The sequence below is a fragment of the Balaenoptera physalus genome (assembly GCF_965194825.1).
Source record: "Balaenoptera physalus genome assembly, chromosome: 14".
NCBI classification, from domain to species: domain Eukaryota; kingdom Metazoa; phylum Chordata; class Mammalia; order Artiodactyla; family Balaenopteridae; genus Balaenoptera; species Balaenoptera physalus.
Window position 1 is genome coordinate 70,984,662 of NC_138893.1, and position 20,222 is coordinate 71,004,883.

At 47.4% G+C, this 20,222-nt stretch overlaps 1 protein-coding gene and 1 long non-coding RNA gene across 2 annotated transcripts in view; one reads left to right on the forward strand and one right to left on the reverse strand.

Annotated features, from left to right (window-relative positions):
• The window catches only part of WDFY4 (WDFY family member 4), a 277,765-nt gene that overhangs the window by 220,644 nt on the left and 36,899 nt on the right, over positions 1 to 20,222 (reverse strand). The window contains exons 5-12 of the mRNA XM_082425453.1: positions 18,601 to 18,735; positions 16,777 to 16,966; positions 13,910 to 14,099; positions 12,818 to 12,975; positions 10,761 to 11,213; positions 9,751 to 9,855; positions 8,127 to 8,317; positions 854 to 1,434 (exon numbers count right to left, since the gene is read on the reverse strand). Coding sequence (XP_082281579.1) covers positions 854 to 1,434; positions 8,127 to 8,317; positions 9,751 to 9,855; positions 10,761 to 11,213; positions 12,818 to 12,975; positions 13,910 to 14,099; positions 16,777 to 16,966; positions 18,601 to 18,735 — 2,003 coding nt within the window. The remainder of the gene's footprint in view (positions 1 to 853; positions 1,435 to 8,126; positions 8,318 to 9,750; positions 9,856 to 10,760; positions 11,214 to 12,817; positions 12,976 to 13,909; positions 14,100 to 16,776; positions 16,967 to 18,600; positions 18,736 to 20,222) is intronic.
• On the forward strand, positions 1,427 to 18,739 carry LOC309643098. Its single transcript, XR_014253548.1, has 3 exons — positions 1,427 to 1,588; positions 12,736 to 12,857; positions 18,658 to 18,739. It is a non-coding gene; the product is annotated as an uncharacterized lncRNA (long non-coding RNA).

The following is a 20,222-nucleotide window of genomic DNA, read 5'->3' on the forward strand; positions in this document are numbered from 1 at the left end:
GGAGGCTGGGCCAGGGCATCAAAGCTCCCAGGAGCAGCAAAGATGCCAAAGAAGAAAGTGAGCCTATGGGCAGCAGAGCTCTGCCCTCAGTTTCCGAGAACGGGTAAGCTTCCCTGGTTCTCCTGAGACCCGACAGCATCCCCCAGCCCTGTATTGAGTTGGACTGGTTTTCTGCCAGCTCTCAGGGTGGGGGTGGGTGATGGGGAGAGGGGCTTGAAGACAAAGTTAACTTGATTTAAAGAAAAGACAGTCCTGCTGTCACCAGCAAAGCCCACTGGGGTCCCTAGGAAAAACAAGATGGAATCTAGGTGATAAAATAAGGTCTCACCTCTTCTTCTGTGCTTAGTCTAGTTTCACTTGCTCATAGGGTACTGCACACAGAGGCCCCGCGCCAGGCACCTCAGCCCGGAGTTCCTAGTGCGAAACGCCTGCGCGGGACACTGCAGCCCGTGGATCGTGCGCAGAAGCGCTGCACGCGATACTCAATTCAAGATGGCGGCGGTGAGCTGTGGGCAGAGACACTGCACCCGGCACTGCGATCTCCGCCCCCTCCCCCTCCACTATAGATCCCTAAACGGCAGCCCCACCCCTGGCCTGTCAGGAGAGCAAGTGAGCTGGCACCTCTCCATTCTCTGATAAAAGAAAAAAGCTTTCCTTTGCTTCTGAATCCAACTCCGTCTCGTTCTATTGGCTGCAACAACGCCGGGCGGAAGCACCTACTCTGGAGGATAAGTAACAATGTGACGTTCCCGCACACCCAGTTTGTACTACGCATGCGCGGGGTGTTTGCGGAGGACTCGGGAGACAGAGATACGCTGATGACAGATTGGGGAAGCAGGCAGCAAAGCTCTACCTGTCCTCCAGGTCTGGCCACTGCTTGAAGTTTCCCTGGGGGTCACTGCCGGCTTCTGCGCTCTGAGCGTCCACAACCGCCTCCTGCCTCGCCCTCGGGGAGTCCTTCAGGTCCTTGTACAGGTGGAGGGTGCCTCGGGCCATGCTGTCCAGGAAGCTGAGGATCTGGAGGCAGCTCTGTATCTTGGGTGGGAGTGGGCTGGCAGAGGAAAAAGCCGCACTCGTCAAATCGGCAAATGGCCTGGCCTTTGTGTCCTCCCAGGAGTGTGGAGGAGCGCCCTCTTCCTCCAGGGCCCCGAAACAGCCCAGCAAGCAGAGGTCCTCTGCCAGCTTCTCAAACAGCCCCGTCCTCCTAAAGAAGTCACTGTTGACGGGGTCCAGGTACAGTGCTGCAGACACAGCACAGAGGGTGTGCAGGACCAGGTCCAGGGTCTGGCTGGGGGACACTTCCCCCCAGGTCTGCAGTGGGGGGTCCCGGAGAGACCCCTCCAGGTCAGAGAGCAGGGACAGCAGCCCATTGAACCCACTGGAGACTCTGAAAGCAGCACGGCCTTTGGGGGTCTCCAGGATCCGGAGCAGAGACTGAAACCAATGAGATACAAGTGAGTGAGATGGAGGAGGCAGATCTTTAACGCTGAGCTCCCACCCATCCCTGCCAAAGCGTTCCGGATGCTCTTCTGCGCTCCACTCCGTAGGAACAGCGAGCTACCGATGCGCGACTCTGAAACGTTGGGAGGTCAGTACCATTCCTCTTACTTTTAGTTTTGGGTTGTGCCTCAGTGTCTTCATTCAAATGGCTGCTCTTAAAGGCTATGCTGCTTTATAGGGTTGACTTACAGTCCTGTATCTTGACTTAAGTGCATCTCCCTCCACAAAGCTCTCCCTGACCCTTAGCTTGTTCTCATCCCAGGCTGAGTGCTCACACCTCTAAATCCCCAATCAAAACTCTCACCACACTGTATTGAAGCTACTTGAAAATTGTCTCAGCCTTCCCCTGGATTGAAGCCCCATGAAATCGGGCTTGCTCACTGCTGTGGAACATAGCACCTACTTAATAAATATTTGCTAAACTTACGGAATGAACCATTTCCTGTACTGCAAAAGGAGACTCACAGTGAAATCTATATAAAGCAACTTATTACTATTTACCTCCCTCTCTGTGCAAGCACAGGTGCTTCTAATAAATGAAAGATAGTCAAACAAATCTATTTAAAACCTGGTGTGAAAATATGAGGAAATTAACGTAGAGAAGAGAAATCCTAATGGAAGGAAACATATAGATATAGCATATAATATAGACCGTGTGTGGAGTTTAGGCTATTACAACACACAGATGCAATCTACCTTCTCCAGATTGCTGAGATTTTTACTGGACAGCCAAACTTTCAATTCCTTCTAAAATCAAATATTTACTAAGCACTTCCAATGTACTATTCATTGAGCCCAGTGCATGATATACACTAGGTATTCAATAAATGTTTCGGAAGGAAAGGACTACATTTAAGAAGTTCTCATTCTGTGGTAAAGTTGCACACCTAAAAGTGAAGAATGCATGGATGATTTTAGATAAATATCAAAAGCCTCTAACTTTTGGTATTTAGTTATTTACTATTCATGAAAATTGCATGGGACTCCGTCGAAGACCCAGGCTTCTTAGGCGTGTTTCCCAGAGAATGGCCAGTCCCTATAGTTTTGCTCTGGAGGAAGATTTGAATTGTTTTGTCCTTTCAAATGTTTAGTGTTCAGTGACACAAGAAAGAGGATTGTCTGGGCAGGCACAACTTAAAGTCAATTTCAGGATGCTTGAAACAAGTTTCAAAGAGAAAAAATAAAAAGAAATTCCCAATTTGAGAGAGGGGGGGTGATGCTGTGTCTTAAGTGCATGGTTTAGGGTGACAGCCTATAGCATAATGCATGAAAGTCCATTGAGAAAGAGAAAACTGGTGGGTCAGAAAAAAGGAGGAAAGGAATTAGATTTTTAAATTCTCATACAGAGAAAGTCAAATAGAAATTCAGTAAAGTTACAGGTAGCTATGAAATATGAAGTCATGCACTTTGCGGGGCAAAGATAATTTTCCAGCTCTATCTCTAAAATGCTGGTAACCCTAACCTAACACTAGAGTTTATCCGAAATAATATAATGTGTACCCCTAACACCCAAATTCTGTTATCTAATATTATATTCTGCTACATGAAGCCTGAGCTGCTTGGCAGGCAGTCAACCCAAGCTTGGGGTAGGGAAGCACAAAATGAGCCAGGACTAAGTAAATGTACCCAGGCAAGGACTCTTTCAAAGATGGAGAGAAATGATGACCAAGGAGCTGCTTAAAGTGCTCCCATGGCCCCATCAATGACATTTCAAGAAATTAAAAACAAAACAAAGATTGTAGAAACTAGGAGAATCTATAAAAGGCCGAAGGCCACGATTATGTTCAAAATGGACAAATTATCATATAGAGTGATGTAGAAAGATTCATCCTTACCAACGTGGGTCAGTTGATCTTTTCCCATTTATAGGAGAAGAAAATGCATGACTTATGATGGTTAGATCAAAGACTACCCACCACAGCTCAGGGGGATGACTGTGGGGAAATTGAATTGTCGTTTTGTTCTTTAAAAGAAGCAGCATCAGGGCCACCCACTAACGGGGGATCAAATGAGAGTGGTGGGATAGACTTCAGGGATATGCGCTTTCCAGACTGCCTGAAAGCTAGAAGCAAAAATGAAACATTAAGGACTAGGCAGTGACAACTGCTTTCTCCTCCTGGGTGAGGATATGACCTAACTACTTCTGAATTTGGCTCAAAACCCAGGAAAGTTTGACATTTGTAGACAGGTCCTTAAAGAGAAGATTGTATATAGACTGTTAGAGCAGATTCTCCAGAATAGTGACATTTGGTGAATGTAAAACCTTATGGTTTAGCAACACAGAGCTTTCTAGACTAGGCACGGCCTTTCTCTTTATAAACTACATCCCACAGCTGCCTTCCCCAAACCCCACCCCCAACCCCAGGACACTGGGGCCAGTCCTCTGTGCCTGCCTTGTGTGAGCAACTCACTCCACACAGAATATTATTTCTTTGATCAAGTTGGAAATGAACTCTAACCTTGAAGTGCATGTGGTGGTGGTAGTTTCTTCCTGCCAACTGATAATCCACACAAAAGGCTGAACATTAACGTGTGGTACAGCATGCATCACATTGTCTGTCTCGACCTGTCTCAGTGTGACTTGTGCCATGGAAAATAAATAAATCACCGAGACATCAGGAAATCTTAAGCTGTTAAACTGTAAACTGTCTAGATTTATGTGAGTGCTTTCAATGGCTCCTAAAACCACTATGAGGTTGTTCAAGGCAAATGGAATGAATGGAGCTCTTCTGTTTATCACATGACACGTGACAAAACAAACACCAAAAAGAGAGAGTAATTAAAAAATAAAACTAATCCGATTACAAGCACTTGTCTAAGTGCTGCATGACCACTAAAACCCCCCTCTTTCCTTAAGAAACCATCTTCCAGTTGTCCAAGTTGACACCAGATATTGCTCAGAAGGTCTCCATCATTCAAGGAATGTTGAGAGCAGATATTTTAAAAGGAAAGCAAACCAATAATAGTCCTCCTTATGATCTGTGTCTCTCAGAGCGTCTATCCTCTGTAATTCCTAGATGGCTCTTTTCTCCTCCTTTTGGGAGGGGTGGAGAAAAAAGAAATGGCTGACCTTAATTGTTGCTTTGTTTGATTTATTAAATTCAGAGTCATTATCTAAAATGGGGGTAATCTCATTAGAACTCAGACTGCTCTATTATTTCTTGGGATGGGGTTAATTTCATATTTGCAGAGTCATAAAGTAAAGAGCCCAAAATCCAATTACAAAGGCTTAATTTCATAGCAACTAAAGAGAAACATTTCTATCATAAAGGAAAATAAATACTGCACTACTTCGGGAAACGATTTGTCAGGAACTGGGGACTTGGGAGGAGGGTCTCCATTACTGTCATTCAACTTTGCATGATAATGCATCACCTAGGCTTGAGAGTCTACGGAAGGGAGTAAATTTAATCAGCTGAAGTCAAAGTAATCAGGCTAGGGTTGACACATTTCAAGAAAGGTCAGCGTTAAGCACATTTTCTCCTCCTTAACTCAGTTACCATGTCATCGTCTCTGAGTTAGTATTCCTCAAGCTTGAATGTATAAAATGGATGTCTGCTGCAAAGCGCTAACTATGTTAGGACTAACAGGATTTATTTCACATTCTATTATTTGTTATTCCTCATAATTTTCCATGTGTCATGCTGGAAGACCGGTGAGGTAATGCAATTAAGCTCAGAGTTGAACAGCTAAATGTATATTAGCAAATCAATCTGAATTTGTGCATAACCCAATCACGGTCCCACTGGCCATGGAGAGGAAATTCATTTGCTTACATTATTCTTTAACTCGGTTATCATTTGCCAGAATTAGGTGGTGAAGTCACATGTGCCTCTGTATTGGTATGGAAGCACCACTGGATTTTGGAAGCAACTGCCTTCAGTCACATGTTTCTGGAGGATTTTTCTCCTCCAGAGCAGCTGGCTGATTCTCAGGGAAGGGAAATGAGGGTGGCACCGTGATGTGAATACACTTCAGACATGACAAACCTTTATTGGGTGGTGGGGCAGGGAGTCCTGCCTTTGAGGTCCCCACCCTCCATCACTTTCACCTCATCCTACATCTGACCCACTTTGCAGGCACAGTGCTTTGGGCAGAGTCCACTCTCAACTACCAAAAAAGGAAATCTAGCCAGAAAGAACTAATTTTACATCTTTGTTTCCCAAGGGGTTCCCAAAGTGATTTAGAACAAAGGCAGATCCCACATCAGATTCCAGCAAACGTTGGCTAGTTGCTCACACGACTCAGTGGTGGGCAAGGCTGGAACAGGCTCTGGGGCCCAATCCTTCCCCACCACCCACGGGAGCTGTAACGTGTTCTCACCCTAGTCCTGGAAGAACAATGGCGGCTTTAGGCACCCTCCCAACTGCCCAGCAGTGACTTGGTACCCAGGGAGAAGACAGCACATTGAGTGCGGGGTATGGCTCTGTTAAATAAGCTTACACAGTGTTCATCCCTGATGTGGTCTCTTGATAGTGTGATTCTGAAATGATATTGAATCTGTAAAACACCATAATGGCTTTACATTGCTAATTCTAGAAATTCAGTCCTATTACCCAAGGGCTGACACTCCAATAAGGTGCTTCTGGGCTATAGAGTAAACAAGATGAACTTTCCAGGAGCAAAGCAGAGAGCTTTTCTGTAATGGACACAAAAACACTTGTGCTCTCCAAAACTTTTCTCTCCATGAATCTGTTTGACTTTCAATATGAAAATGTCAGAAATAGATAGGGCTTCCAATTATTCACCCAATAGAAAACCAAAGTCCTAACTGCCTTGCTGTCTGCCTTCCCTGTTCCTTACCAGAATAAGGCTCATGTGAATTAAGCTGACCACAGACATATGAGAAAAAATGCAACAAACAGCAAGATGAAGAGGAAAAGTCACCAGATTTTAAATCACTAGTCTTAGATCCAAACTCAACTTCACCATTCAGTATTAGAATCTCTCAGGGCCTATCTCTGCCCAATAGTAAGATAGGACCACATGAAGCTAAGGTGCATTCCAGCTGTAAACTGTCATTAATTCTTGATATCTCTCACCCTTACTCTCCCCTTTACATGCTCCACTCAATCCTGTTACTTCACATAATCATGGGACTCCAGTGTCTTTCAAAAGACCTTTAACTTTCCTTTTTTGTTTCATCACCTTCACTGATTTTTTGACCCTGTGATTAAATCGCTGTTTTGGTTCTTGTCGTCTGCGAAATACATGATAACTATGGTCATAATGCCACTTCTATATGGGATTCTCATGACACATTGGCCATGCTGAACTCCACAGGATGTCATGAGATGACATGCATACAGTTGCATCAGTGCCTGACACTGGCTCTGCTGAGAAATAAAGTAAGTAAAATAAACTGAATGCCATTCTCTAACTGGTAAAATGGTTTTGTACAGAGATAGTCATGGCTAAATAAGGTTGAGGGTTTAATTTTGGAAGTCAGAGCAACTTCGTATTGTATAAAATTCACCAGTGATCCAGAGTGGCATGATAATGAAATATGAGTGTGTATTGCATAGGGGGTTCTTTTGCACATAGACGTGACAGGTCCCCAAGTCAGTTCCCTGGGGGATATTTGAATTTACATCTGCTCTTCTCTTAAACAGCATAAACAAAAGAAAGGGGATTTTTTTTTTTTTTTTTAAGGCATAAGCCCGCAAAGACAAAAGAAATGGAAAAGCAGGAACAGCAACAAAATTGTGAGAGCTGTAAGGCTGATGATGTTTATTATCATCTTTAACTGTTTTAAGATAACTTGATGATTATTAACAATACTACAAAAACAAAAATATATGCTTCTCTTTGTTGTCCAGAGGTGACAGCCTAGTTTTACGTCTCCCTTTGTAACCACTGTTCCTGTGCCTTTGACTGCCTTTTGCTTCCTCTTCCCAGTTCAGATGTTCCCTCCTCTGCGAGCCTTCCTCAAACATGTAAGGCAGCATTGGTCTCTCCTACTTCTCTGTTCCCATGGCAGCCTGCCTTCAACCTCTGGGGCATTACCACGCTGCATCACCATGATTGCTTACTTAATATTAGCCCTAGTCTACGAGCTACCAGTTGGCAAGGGCTGAATCTCATACAACTGTGTGTCCCGAGCACTCTGCATCAGACCTGGTAACTGGTAGATGCTCACTAAATGCTGGGCAAGTAAACAAGGCTGCTGCTTGGCCACCACCAATTTGGGCTCCACTTCCATAGTTTACAGTGTGGCTGGGAAGTCGCTGCCCAACTAGGGACGACATTTCCTGGCATGTCTTGCATCCAGATGAGTCCTGCCCAGAGAAACTTGGACAGAAGTTAACATGCACCAGTTTTAGGCCTGAAAAAGAATGTGTGCCGTTTTCTCTGCTCTCCCTTCCTTTGTCTGATGGCTGGATTAGATGCCCAGGTGACTGCTGTCCCTGAATGACACTCCTCCCAATCACTGATTGGACGGTACGTAAGAAAGAAACCTCTAATGTGCCAGGTTATTGAGGATGGGGGATTTATTTGTTACAGCAGCCAGTAGTACTCTACCTGTATGATACAGTGACCAACTAAATGAATGAATGCATGGGCAAATGCCGATCACCTGCTGCATGTCCATGGGAAACCCATCACAAAGGAGGACTTGACATCACCTTCAGGAGATCCAGTTTCAGCTGCAGTTCCCCTTGAGTGGACGAGCACAAAGCGCCCACAATGATGCTCATGTACTCCTCGGCGTTGATGACTGAGAGCTGCTCCAAGATGCTGAGAGAGGCTCCCCGGTAGCACTCATCATCCAGGAAGATCTTGATGAAGGGCACCATGCCGTGGTCTTTCAGGACAACTGGGGACCAGACAGAGAGTATGGGGCTAGAGCGATGGGGGCCTTGGCACCTTAGCTTCAATTACAAGGAAAGCTTTTCCTTACAATTTCCAAGTTTGTTTGGCTACATGTGTATGTGTTTTTTCCACGCATTAGGAATTTTTTTTCAAAATCCATACCTACTGTTAAAATAAGAAGAGGAAGAGAGACACTATGGAGCTGAGAATTAAAAAGAAAAACTGCTTTCTTCTCCAGTGAGAATTCTGTTTTTGAAAAAAAATTTCCCCCTTTTCTGTTTTTAGAGACGTAAGTAATACAAACTTTAATTGGATATACCTCTGGCATTTATTTCCACATAATCCCCTAATCCAGGGCCAATGGCAATTCTCTCTTATCTCTGCCCAAATTCTTATTGAAAGCAAACCAGAATTTAAGAGTATGTTTAACTCGTAGGTAGTTTCTTGTGGCAAGGTGGGCGGCAGGCAGGATTTAAGAAATTTGGCTAATGGTATGTTTTTGTTTAAAAGTAATCCTAAGAATTTCTTCCCCAGGATTGATCTTTGAAGTAATCACATGTAGAATAAGAACTAGGAAGTAACTGGATCGTTCAAATGGTATGACATGGATTTGAGCTGGTCAACTCCATAAGGCAGAATTTCCCCAATTATGGGCCAGGTACCCCTTACATGGAAATCACCTTGGAAGCCTGTTTACAAGTAGATTACTAGGCTCTACCTTGACCTGATAATTAGATCTCTGGGAGGGAGCTTAGGAATATGCACCTCCCTATTAACCAGAACCTCCAGGGAATCTCTTATAGTCTAACATTAGAGATGCTCTACCATAATGAAATAATCATTCACATTTGGTATAGTTGACCTGTGAGGGCCTCAGATAAAGATGCACCAAATCACCAAACCCACTGATGTCACTTTGCTGATGCATCTGCTTCATAGTATAATATACATGCATTTATATTTTATGCACATATTTTTAAGCATGAGAACGACATGATCTTAGGAAGCTAAACTTTATTGAATGGATGAAGCTACTAAATCCATCATGGGCTGAAAGCACATCAAATTATGTCTCTTAAAAATGATGAGCTTTCTTTGCCTGTACTTTACAATTTGAATCTTTTTAAAGTATCTATAGTCAGTGCAGCAGGATATTAAAAGATTTTACTTGAGGGAGATGGGGTTTCTGTAGTCTCATAAATTTAAGATAATTCTTTGATTCCCAACCTTATTTAGCAACCTAAACAGTAAAAAGTGTCAACTGAGGTGTCTACCAATTTACTGTTGATCACTGAACATCAACCAGTGAATGGACATCAGCCACAGCGATAGTGTTGGTTATTCCTTGGATATAGCCTTTGGACAATGACATAAATCACCAGGAAATAGTTAATGTTTTCCCAACCAGTGACAAGGTGAATTTGATACCATCCTTACCTGCATTCCGAACTGATCCTTTCAGAAGCGTGACCACAGTTCTCAGCATCACACAAGTCAGTTCTCTTTCTATATCCTGAACTCCAGGATTGGACTCTTTGTTTCCTGCCATATTTAAGAAGCAATGAAGAAACATTTTTAAGTACATGTGATATGGCCCCAAATCTCCAATTCCATTAGTTTCCTATCCTCTTAAAGAAAGACGAATATCATGCTTCCATTACAAAGGAGTGTGCATCCCAATTCGTAAGATGTGACCCTACAACCCTTACATCAGAGGTTCTCCAACTTGAGTGCATCAAAATCCCCTGGAAGGCTTGTTGTAAAATCCAGGGTATGTACATGGGGCATGGTTAGGCAGGGAGAGCCCAGGCCCGTGCTCCTGAGGCAGGGTGAGGGAGTGCTGCTAAGGAGCCATGGGTGTACAGCCCAGCAGGGCATGCAAAAGTGTGGCCAAGGTTTAGAGGGGCAAGCCGGCCAGCAAGGCCCTGGTGACTGACCTCTGCTCCAGGTGGGAGGCCATTGGGCCCAAGAGCACCATGTGAGCAAGGTGGCCGTATCCCAGCTGACCCCGGACATGTCCCGCACACCCTTCCATCCCGGACTTTCAAGCCTCTCTGAGCCTCCTTTCCCCTTTGCATTGCTGAGGACCTGTCCTTCTGCTGTTTCCCTACCTACACACTCAGACAATATCTACTGCAGGAGATATCTGAAAACTAAGAACTCATCAGGCCTGAGTTAGTCCCATGAGTCGGCTTCAAGTTACACCCATCCCTCCCACCTCTTCATGGGGAAGATCAGGCAAGTTATAGAAAACAGGGAGGCTGCTTGTGCTGTGAAGCCATGTAGCCCAGGGGCACCCTCTCTGACTCTCAGGGCACCAGGTGACATGGGCACACTCACTTTCTCTGTTATGTTAATGGGTGGTGGGGCTGGCACACAGACCAGGCCCAGCTAACACTGGCCCCCACCCATTCCCCCCTTCCCCTCCTAAAGCTCCTGGAAGGCACCTGACTTCCTCAGGATCTTGGCCTGCTTCCGTAGCTGGGCTAGCAGCAGGCCCAGGAGCCCTGAGTCCCGGAAGATGTCAGTGAAGAGCGGGTCCCCGCCGGCGATCCTGAGGACAGTTTGCAAGGCCACGAGGGTGACGAGCGGCTCTGGGCTCTCCTGGATCAGGCGCTGCACCTTCCGCAGGATCTCATGGGGCACATAATGCAGCTCAAACACCAGGACCTCCAGCAGCTGGAAGAAGTGCATCTGCACCAGGGTCGGCTTCAGGGGCACGATCTCCACGAACTGCGAGATGGGCTGCAGGGTCCACTCCAGCAGGAAGAAGTTGCGGGCGTTCCAGGCCCACATGGTCCTGATGGATGACAGGACTTTTGTGCAGAGGACAGGGTCACTGGCTTTGTGGAAAACATTCTGCAGGACTTGGAAGGCCTGAAGATTCTTCACAGTCACCCCTGAAGATGCAAAAAAGAAATAATCCTGCAAATCATTTCTCCTGCCTATGCCTAGAAATACATGCTTGCATTATCACGAGGAAATACCATTTAAAGTTTCTATTTTCTAGCTCCTGTGGGTAAATGTCTATCAGAAGTCCAGAAAAGCCATATGCCCAGGATGTGAATAAGGCTAGAGTTGCATTGTCCAAGACGTGCTGGGTAATTAAGCATTTGAAATGTGGCCACTGTGAACTGAGGCGCGCCCTGAGTGTAAAAATATACATCAGATTTTCAAGATGTAGCACAAAGAAAAGAAGGCAAAAAAAAGTCATTAACAATTATTTGTACGATCACATTTTTTGATGGTAATATTTTGGATATATTGGGTTAAATAAAATATATTATTAAAAATAATTTAATCTGTTTCTTCTTAATTTTTAAAATTTTGCTGCTAGAACATTTAAAATTACGTAATGTGGCTCGCATTATATTTCCATCAGGCAGCACAGGACTGGAGGATTGGTTTCAATTAATTAAAATCAAATGATTTTAAAGATTACTAAGCAAAGTCAGTTTCATTTCTAGGCAAGCTGTTAAATAAAGACACCTTTCAAACCCACTCCCTCCTTTCTCTCCAGCTAGAAGGTTAAGTCTCATTCTCTCTTACCCAGGAGATACTTCCTCAGAGAACTCCCTGCCTCCAGCCCTCTGTGCTTCAGACACTCGAGATGTTTCTGAAACTCCTCTCTAATCCAGCCACTCCCCTGTGTGTCTGCTGGAGTCACATCCAGTGGCTTTTCCTAAACTAGTCTCACAGCTTTGCAGTCTCCACCCTCTGGTCTGCGCAGGTCTCTCTGCCCATCTCCCCAGACTCACCCAGATGTTTCTGGTCACCATTTCTTTCCCCAGGCCGTACCTTCTGTCTTTATATTTCTTCCCCCTCTTTTCTACCTGGATGACCCATCCTTTGCCTTGAAACTTCTCTTGAATGGGACCCTCTGTGCAGGGTTTCCTGACTGACCCAGGCACAGCTAATCCTCTGCACTGGTGTCACCACTGTGCCTGTTTATCAGCCAGTTATTGAGTAGATTATGGCTCAAGGTTTGTGTGATGGTCTCTATAGAGAATTTTTAAGGAGCAGACACCTGGCCTCTTCACGGTGGTACCCAGCATGGGGCGGAGTGGCTGCTGGACCGAAATTATCAGTACATGTTGATTGAGTTCATCAATCAATCAGTCAGTATCTTGTAGAGCTAAGGAGGCACTGACTCTGAGCCTGGATGGCTGTTTCAGGGCCATCAGTCCCTGTTAGATAAGCAGATGTCACCGAGTAAGTCACACCAGAGGTGGGGATGGAGATCACAGGCTCCCTCCATTATCTGAGAGAGTCTTTGCCTTTTTAAAGCAATCATTTCCTCTCAGTCCCACCCAGGTCATCTGGAAAAATCTATAAAGGAGAGATTTTAAGTCTCCCCAAAGGCATGACAGAATCAGCCCCTACCATATCCCTTACAGGTGCCACATGTTTGTTTCTGCACAGGGAACCAGGGAATGACCTGCATTCCCTCGTCAGGGCACAGTGCCAAGTGCTGTCAGGCACCCGGAGACACCCAGTGACCCACCAGAAGCCTCGTGATGGAACTTGAAGCCTTCCAGCTGCGGGTAAGTGATGCTGTCGAACACCTTCAGCTCTGACCTCCCACAGGTTGTCAGCCACACCACCAGCCCAAGGAGCTCCTCTAGGTGGGGGTCCACTTCACTCTGGGTCAGCCCGTCGTACCTGTGGGGACAGACGAGGCCAGCTCCCTGGACGTCTTGGACGGAGCATCCAGGTTTGCTCATGGTGCTCCCCGCAGGGATACAGAGGCAATGGAAATCGCAGTGCTGGGCAAGACCCAAAAGGTCTCCACCAGTTCAGCACCAAAAGACACAGGGAGTGGATAAAAGTCACTCTGTTTGCAAGCCTCAGCCCTTGATCTAAGGGCGTGCAATTAGAATAAAGAGAAACCTGTGAAGAGCCACAGCATCTGCTCACCGGAAGGCTGCTTTCCGTGGCCAGACCCGCCACAAGTCATGAGCTTAGGGCACCAGCAGGGCAGAAGCACCCCCGAAATGAGAGATGTGATATTTCAGAACGGCGACAATACAGGCATCACGGGAAATAATTGGACTTTATTAGACTTCCTCATGCTTATTTCAAGAGTGAGTATTGTTTTTGTTTCTAATCCTCCCAGGGACTCTGGAAGGCAGGGTAGAGCTATCCCACCCAAGGGGCAAATTCGCTGGGTATGGATCCATCAGCTTCTACCAGTCATTGGTAGAGGGCTGGTCCTGGAGTTGTTGATCTTTGGGCACTTCCAACCCCCAAGCACATAGGCAGAGCCGGTCACAGCCATCCCAGAAAGCCCTCCAGCACAGGATGTAGATTCTGACAGGTGGCTGTTAGACCAGCCATTTGGTGGTACATGCCACCCAATGGACTTGGTAAAACTATTATTGCGATCACCCATGGGTTTCCTAAAGAAGTAGCTCCAAACCCGGCTGCACGTTGATTTACTTTTGCAATAAAAGTCTCTCTGGCCATGCCCTATGGAGATTTGTATTTCAGAAGACATTCTGAGAAGCCCCAATATCTGTCTTTCTCCAAAGCACTGCAAATGATTGTGAGGACCTTGGCTTCCACTGTTTCTTCCCCACCAAGCACAGCCACTTACCGAAGTAACACTTTGAGTAGCAGAGGGTAGCCCTCCCCATTCTCAAACTCCAGGAACAGAGCAGAGGAGACGGGGTAGGAGTCCTTCACAAAGCCCAAGACGAGGCTCACTGCCTCGCTCACCTCGGGAGCAGGGAGAGTGTCTGCAAGCCTGGAGAGGTTCTGGAGGGAGATCTTGATGCAATCCATGGCTGCAGGAAGGAAACACACCCCTGCTGAATTCAAAGGCAATAGCTTTTCTTCAGTGGTCATTCCCTCCCCACCTGCCTTTAAACTGTATATCAAGATGTGAATGAGAATTCATTCAAAACACTTTTCCGCTGGCTCTTGGATCAAGAAGAAGCCTCCTCCATGAGAAGTGTCATCCTGAGAGCCACACTCGAGGGCTCAGATGGAGAGCAGGTGAAACAGGAAGTGGAAGGGAGCCTCTAAGCCCTCTGCTCTTAATTCGCAGCACACAGGACAGTCCAGGCCCATCAAATAACAAGATGCAAGACACAAGACCTGAGTGTCGCAGAAGACCTTAAGAAAGCAATGCTGAGCAGAAATTAGCTTGATGAAAAGTCTAGGGAAGGATATATGAACACGTGGGAAGATGAAGGGCAAAAAGATGGTGTGTATCAGCTACTAAAGAATCCAGGGGGTTGGAGCCGGGAAGTGTGGTCCACAAGGGAGGGGGAGGAAGACAGGCCCCACTGGTATGTGGCCTGCTGTGGAACACACTGGTTACCCCAGAGCTGTGAGAAGCCAGGGAAAGAATGGAGTCAGCAGAGAGATGTCACTGGGTTTGCATTTGGGTGGATCACTGTTTTTAGGGCTCTTTCACTGGGGGAAGCCTCTTCTGAGTGCCAGGAAAGCCACACCAGTGGATCAGGAAAAGTGTCTACCAGAATTTGAGATAAGGCATGCTCAGTCCCTCACCTGCGAGGCCAAGGACAAGTTCCAAACTCTGCATGCCAGGCAGGGCAGCACTGAGAGCTGTGGTCTTGGCAGGTAAACACCAGGCTAGTCCTTACTTCCTGACCTTCTCCTCAGCCTATACGCCCATGGAAACTACTCATTCCCCTATGGCACAGTGCTTTTGTGGCCAGCTCCTCACTGCAGTGGCATTTTTCTTTTCCAGCTGAGAATAATGACCGCAGTGAGAGACCCCCACCACCAAGGCAGGCAGCCTTTTCTCAGGGGTCTCTGACTCCAGTCTGTGAGGGGTGCCTGGGCTGCTGAGCACCTCAGGCCCAGCTCAGCCCTACACCATTACCACTGGGCCCTGGCTTCACTGGGAAATTTCAATCTTGAAACTGGGGATGAAGTTTCGTCCCAGGGCTCAATTACAGTAAGAGGGTGGGCTTGTACTTTCCCAGCTCTCACCAGCTGACACTGTCTATTACAGGAGGCCCCAGAAAGAAGACAGGTCACAGGACAAGTGTTTGTGGACAAGCAGGTCACATTGGCAGGCTCAGACCCCCACCTCTCCCAAAAAGACCCCACACCTTAGAGTTAACCCAAGGGATAGACGGTTGTGCTTCTAAGAGGCATTTCAGCTGGTGGAGCTGAAAAATGGTGCACGGTGGATGGAGAGGTCAGCTGAAGACTTTCGTCAAAACCTTCCCCTGGGCTTCCCTGGTGGCGCAGTGGTTGAGAATCTGCCTGCCAATGCAGGGGACACGGGTTCGAGCCCTGGTCTGGGAAGATCCCACATGCCGCGGAGCAACTAGGCCCGTGAGCCACAATTACTGAGCCTGCACTCTGGAGCCTCTGCTCCGCAACAAGAGAGGCTCGCGCACCGCGATGAAGAGTGGCCCCCACTTGCCGCAACTAGAGAAAGCCCTTGCACAGAAATGAAGACCCAACACAGCCATAAATAAATAAATAAAATGTTAAAAAAAAAAAAAAAAAAAAAAAAAAAAAAAAAAAAAAAAAAAACCTTCCCCTAGGAGTTAGCCTTGCAGAGCTTCCCTTCCTGCCCCGTGATGGGCCAGCACCTGAAAAAAAGGCTAATACATTTTCCCAGGATTCCACAAGCCACAGTAGTGTCCGTGCTTCCCAGCATTACCTGGGTCCTCAGGAGACAGATGATGCTAAGGGAGGCCCCTGGGACTGCTAAAGGAATTGATTCCCTCAGGGTATTGCCTTTGATCCCACCCAAGTAATGATGCTGTGATGCTGACACCTGTGGGGCAGCCACTGGGTGCCAGGCGCTATCTAAGCACTTCACATATGCCAACTCATCGAAGCGTCACAGCAATCCATTGAGATCAACGGGATTATTACCTCCATTTTACAGATGAAAAAACTGAAGCACCCAGGCAGTAAGTGCCCAAGGTCACTCAGCTAGGAGGACAGAGCTGGAGCGCACACCCCAGGCCATCTGGTTCCAGAATCTAAGTCCTTAACCCTTACACATTGCTGCCCAGAGCAGAACCTAAGGCACTGGAATCAGGCATCTCCAGGTTTAATATTTGATTCTCTTCTTCACTAGCTGGGGAGCCTTGGCAGATTCTTCTATCACTCAATCTGTTTCCTCTGCTGGAAAATGGCATTAATTATCAATATGTATCTCAAAGAAGTAAATGAGGTAACATACAAATGAGCCCAGCACAGTGTCTGTTCAACAGCATGTGTGTAGTAAATGAGTTCCCCTTTCCCTCTCTCCTCCAGTAGAGCATCAAAATGAACAATAAAGACACTTTCATGAATGGACCCAAGCAATGTAGGGTCACCTACTAGGCATAGTTGGGCATCGGTGAAAATCGTGTTTGTTCATCTCTATTTTGGTCCCTGGAATCTATACTGATGCTGCAAGGGCATCCCAAGGTCTTATTCTAGAAAGTGTGCCCACAGCCCAGCCCTGGTCTCCCAGGGTCATACCCTGCAGGTATTGGATGATGCTAAGGTTTTGGGCCTTGGAGATTGCCTTCAGCACACAGAAGGTGGGCTCCTTCCAAAAGGAACAGCTGTGCTCCCGAAGACACATGGTGGCAATCACGAGAGACTGGAGCTCGTTTCCAGAGAGAAGTCCCTCCAGACCCTGAGCCTCACCGCAAATGTTGAGCAACATCTGGAAAAAAAAGCCAAAGAGACTCTGGTTAGGAAGCCTCCTTCCTGTGATGAATTTGTTCCCTAATTTTCCATGTCTCAGCAGGAAGGATGGGGTTATATGTGGTCACCCTCTGCTCCAGACCAGGGAGGTTCAATGCCATTTCCTCAGAAGGGCCTCCATTTATACTCTACTATAAGTCAGGTCCCCTTGTCCTTATTTCCCAGCACATCTCTCACTTTTCCATCAGAGCACTTAAAAAATTGGACACTGATCATTTATTTGCGTGATTGCTCTCCCCATTTAACTTCTCTATCTCTCTGTCATCTCTGTGAGAGACCGTGGGTCCGGCACAGTGACGAACCCAAGAGGAGTTCTCTACATGTTGTGGAAAGAAATAAGGAAACCCTGAGGAACTCTGATGTGGTATCACTGTGGCTCACATTCTGTCCATACATGGAGAGGACCAGGAAGACAGGGCTGCACTAATTCCCTGCAGAGCACATAGAAGCCACACAGTAAAGACTTAAGTACCCAGTACTGTGTCCTGGTCACCACTTAAAATATGATTTATGTGTAGGCAAATGACACCTAAATTTCTAACAAATGCAGCTTATGGACAACCCACCATAAGTGGAATCTGCCAGAACTCATGAGATACCCTCTGGTAAAGATGATTCTGGCTTGAGAATTGGTCTAAAATGGATGGAGATGTGGACGTGCATGTTCAATGGACAGCTGCCCTGGCAATTCCCAAATGGTCCTAAGTACCTGCTCTGTGCGAGACCCTGGCCAAGGCACAAAGATGAGTAAGATACACAGCCCCCCCACCAGAGAGGCAGGAGGAGTTTTCTGGAGAATGCAGCATCCCAAAAGCTGAGAAAGCAGAACTTGTCAGTAAGGGGGCAGGGGAGAGAGGTGAGAAGTTATGTTAAAAGTCGCTGCTGGTCAGAGAGGATAGGAAAGATGGGTAATGACATGAGGACATAGCATGTGATGCTTAGCGGCCTGAGATGGCCTCTGAGAGGAGAGACGGAGGTGACCGCACAGAGTGGTGAAACGCCTTTCTGTGAGCAGACTCAGGAGCCAGATTCCCAGGGTTCCAATCCCAGCCCCGACCCACCACTTCTGTGACCCTGGACTCATGTTTGTCACCGTACCTTAGATCACAAAACCACACGCATCCTGTGGTGGAAGAGAGGGCTTGGGGTGGTGACAGATGTGAGGTTATGGCATAAGGATGGGTACATAGCAAGTACTTAGAAAATGTTGGCTACAGTTATGCAAGTGGGGCTTAGCATGTTTGTTCTCAGAGGTGCAGGGGCCAGAGATAGGAGGTTCCAGATGTCCGGGAGGGTCGGCAGGACCTTAGAAACAGACTGGAGGACAAGGAGCTGGTGTGGCCAAGTGGAGGAGGAGGAGCACACCATTCTGGGAGAGAACAAGGGCAATACAAGGATACAATGAGATGGAGAGAAACTCCATCTTCCAAATGCGTGGGGTTCCCTGGCATTTGCAGAGCCTGGGGGAAGGGGATGAGCTGGCCCCTCCAGGAGAATAGAGGAGCTTCAGAACTAGGGGGAGAGAGATGAAAGGAGGTTGGAGAAGCAGAGCTCGGTCTCGGCCCAGGGGAGTCCAGCCCTCCTCCCACTCACCTGCACAAACATCCTCTGAACTTGAACTTCACTCTCAAAAAGCTCATCCTTTTCCAGAGGAAAGACAAAGAAGAGGTAAAGACACTGGAGGAGCAGGGCTGGGAGCCCAGATTCAGCAACTCTGCCCAGCGTCTCCTGCAAGGGAAGAGCAGACGTGACCCAGGGCCGCAGGGCCAGGCAGAGCACGGCTCCAGACCCAGACCAGAGAGGTCAGCCAGTGCGGCTGTTTTAGCCACGAATGTGGGTAAGTCACTTCCTTTCTCTGGGCGACGCATTCTCAATTAGAATGGAGGCAATCATAGGGCCCACTGGGATGGCTGTGAAGATTAAGTTTATATAAAGTGTGTATTATGCACTCGATAAACATTATATCTTTTACACGATAGATAGATGACAGGAAGGAAGGAAAGGAGGGAGGGCAGGAGGGTGGGACTGGTGCAGAGCAGAAATCAAGGGCTTTCCTGGCAATCACACCTCTGATTTTGGTGGATTTCCTCCTGATGAGGGAACTGGAAACTCAGTAGGGAAGAGGTGATTGAGAACAAGTACAAGCAACTGAATTAAGGACGTGCTCAGGGCCCTTTCCATCCCTTCGTCCAGATTTAAGACCTCATCGTGACCAAAACAGCCCTATAGGTGAGGACCAATAATCCAGAGAGCCACACCGCAGCTAAACAGCCCCAGGGCTGCCAGACAGAGAGGAGACAGGGAGTTGGCAGAGAGGGACCAGCCTGAGTGTGAAGCTTCCCAGGGCCTTTCTTCACAGGCTCTGCCTGCAGCTGCACCGGGATTACTGTGGCTGTAGCCTCCACATGCGTGTGTGCACACATACATGACCGTGAGAGAGCACATGTGTGGTTATTAAAAATTATATTGTCCATGCAATTTCCCACCCGACTGACTAATCTCACAGACATGGTGGGTAAATTAGAAAAGAGAAAAGAAGAATGTACAGCCTGGGCCAGCAGCAGGAGTGTAATGCAGGCCACTAGTCCCTAAAAGCTTCCACTGCAGGTAGCGTCTGCCCTCATATTGGACACGTGGCCCTGCATGACTGCACTCAGGGTGGCTCCCCCTGTCCTCCAAACTGCACTGCCTCCCCAGGAGGCCACCTGCTTACTCTCTCACTGCTTTGGGGGCAGACTCCTCGCAGCAGAAAACAAAGCTTTAGGTTACTTTTTACTACTCAGACTGAAAACAGTCCTTCTCCAGGGGCTGAAAAGCCCCCACCCTGTGCTCCAGGCCACTGTCCCTGATGGTGGTCCAGGCAGTTTACATGGAGGAAAAGTCAGATGGTCCTCCCGCCGGTGAACAACTGTTCGCTGTGCTCCTCTCTCACCTCCTGGCACTGTCTCCAAATGCCTGTCTGATGCCTCTGTTCACCATTAGACAGAGGCCAGCCACCACCCCAGCCTGCTTCCCTGCTGTTCCTAGTCTGGGCGCCAGGACGCTCACAGTGGGCAGCCTTGCGAGATGGAGGAGCCTCTGGGCCTGCCCTGCACGGGGCCTCGGCCACTGCTGCTGATGGCCACAGCTCCCAGGGACTGTCCTGCCTGAGAGGACACCGGTCATCGGCAAACCACTCAAGGTCCCTGCTTCGTGGTGGGAGGCCGTGACCGCAG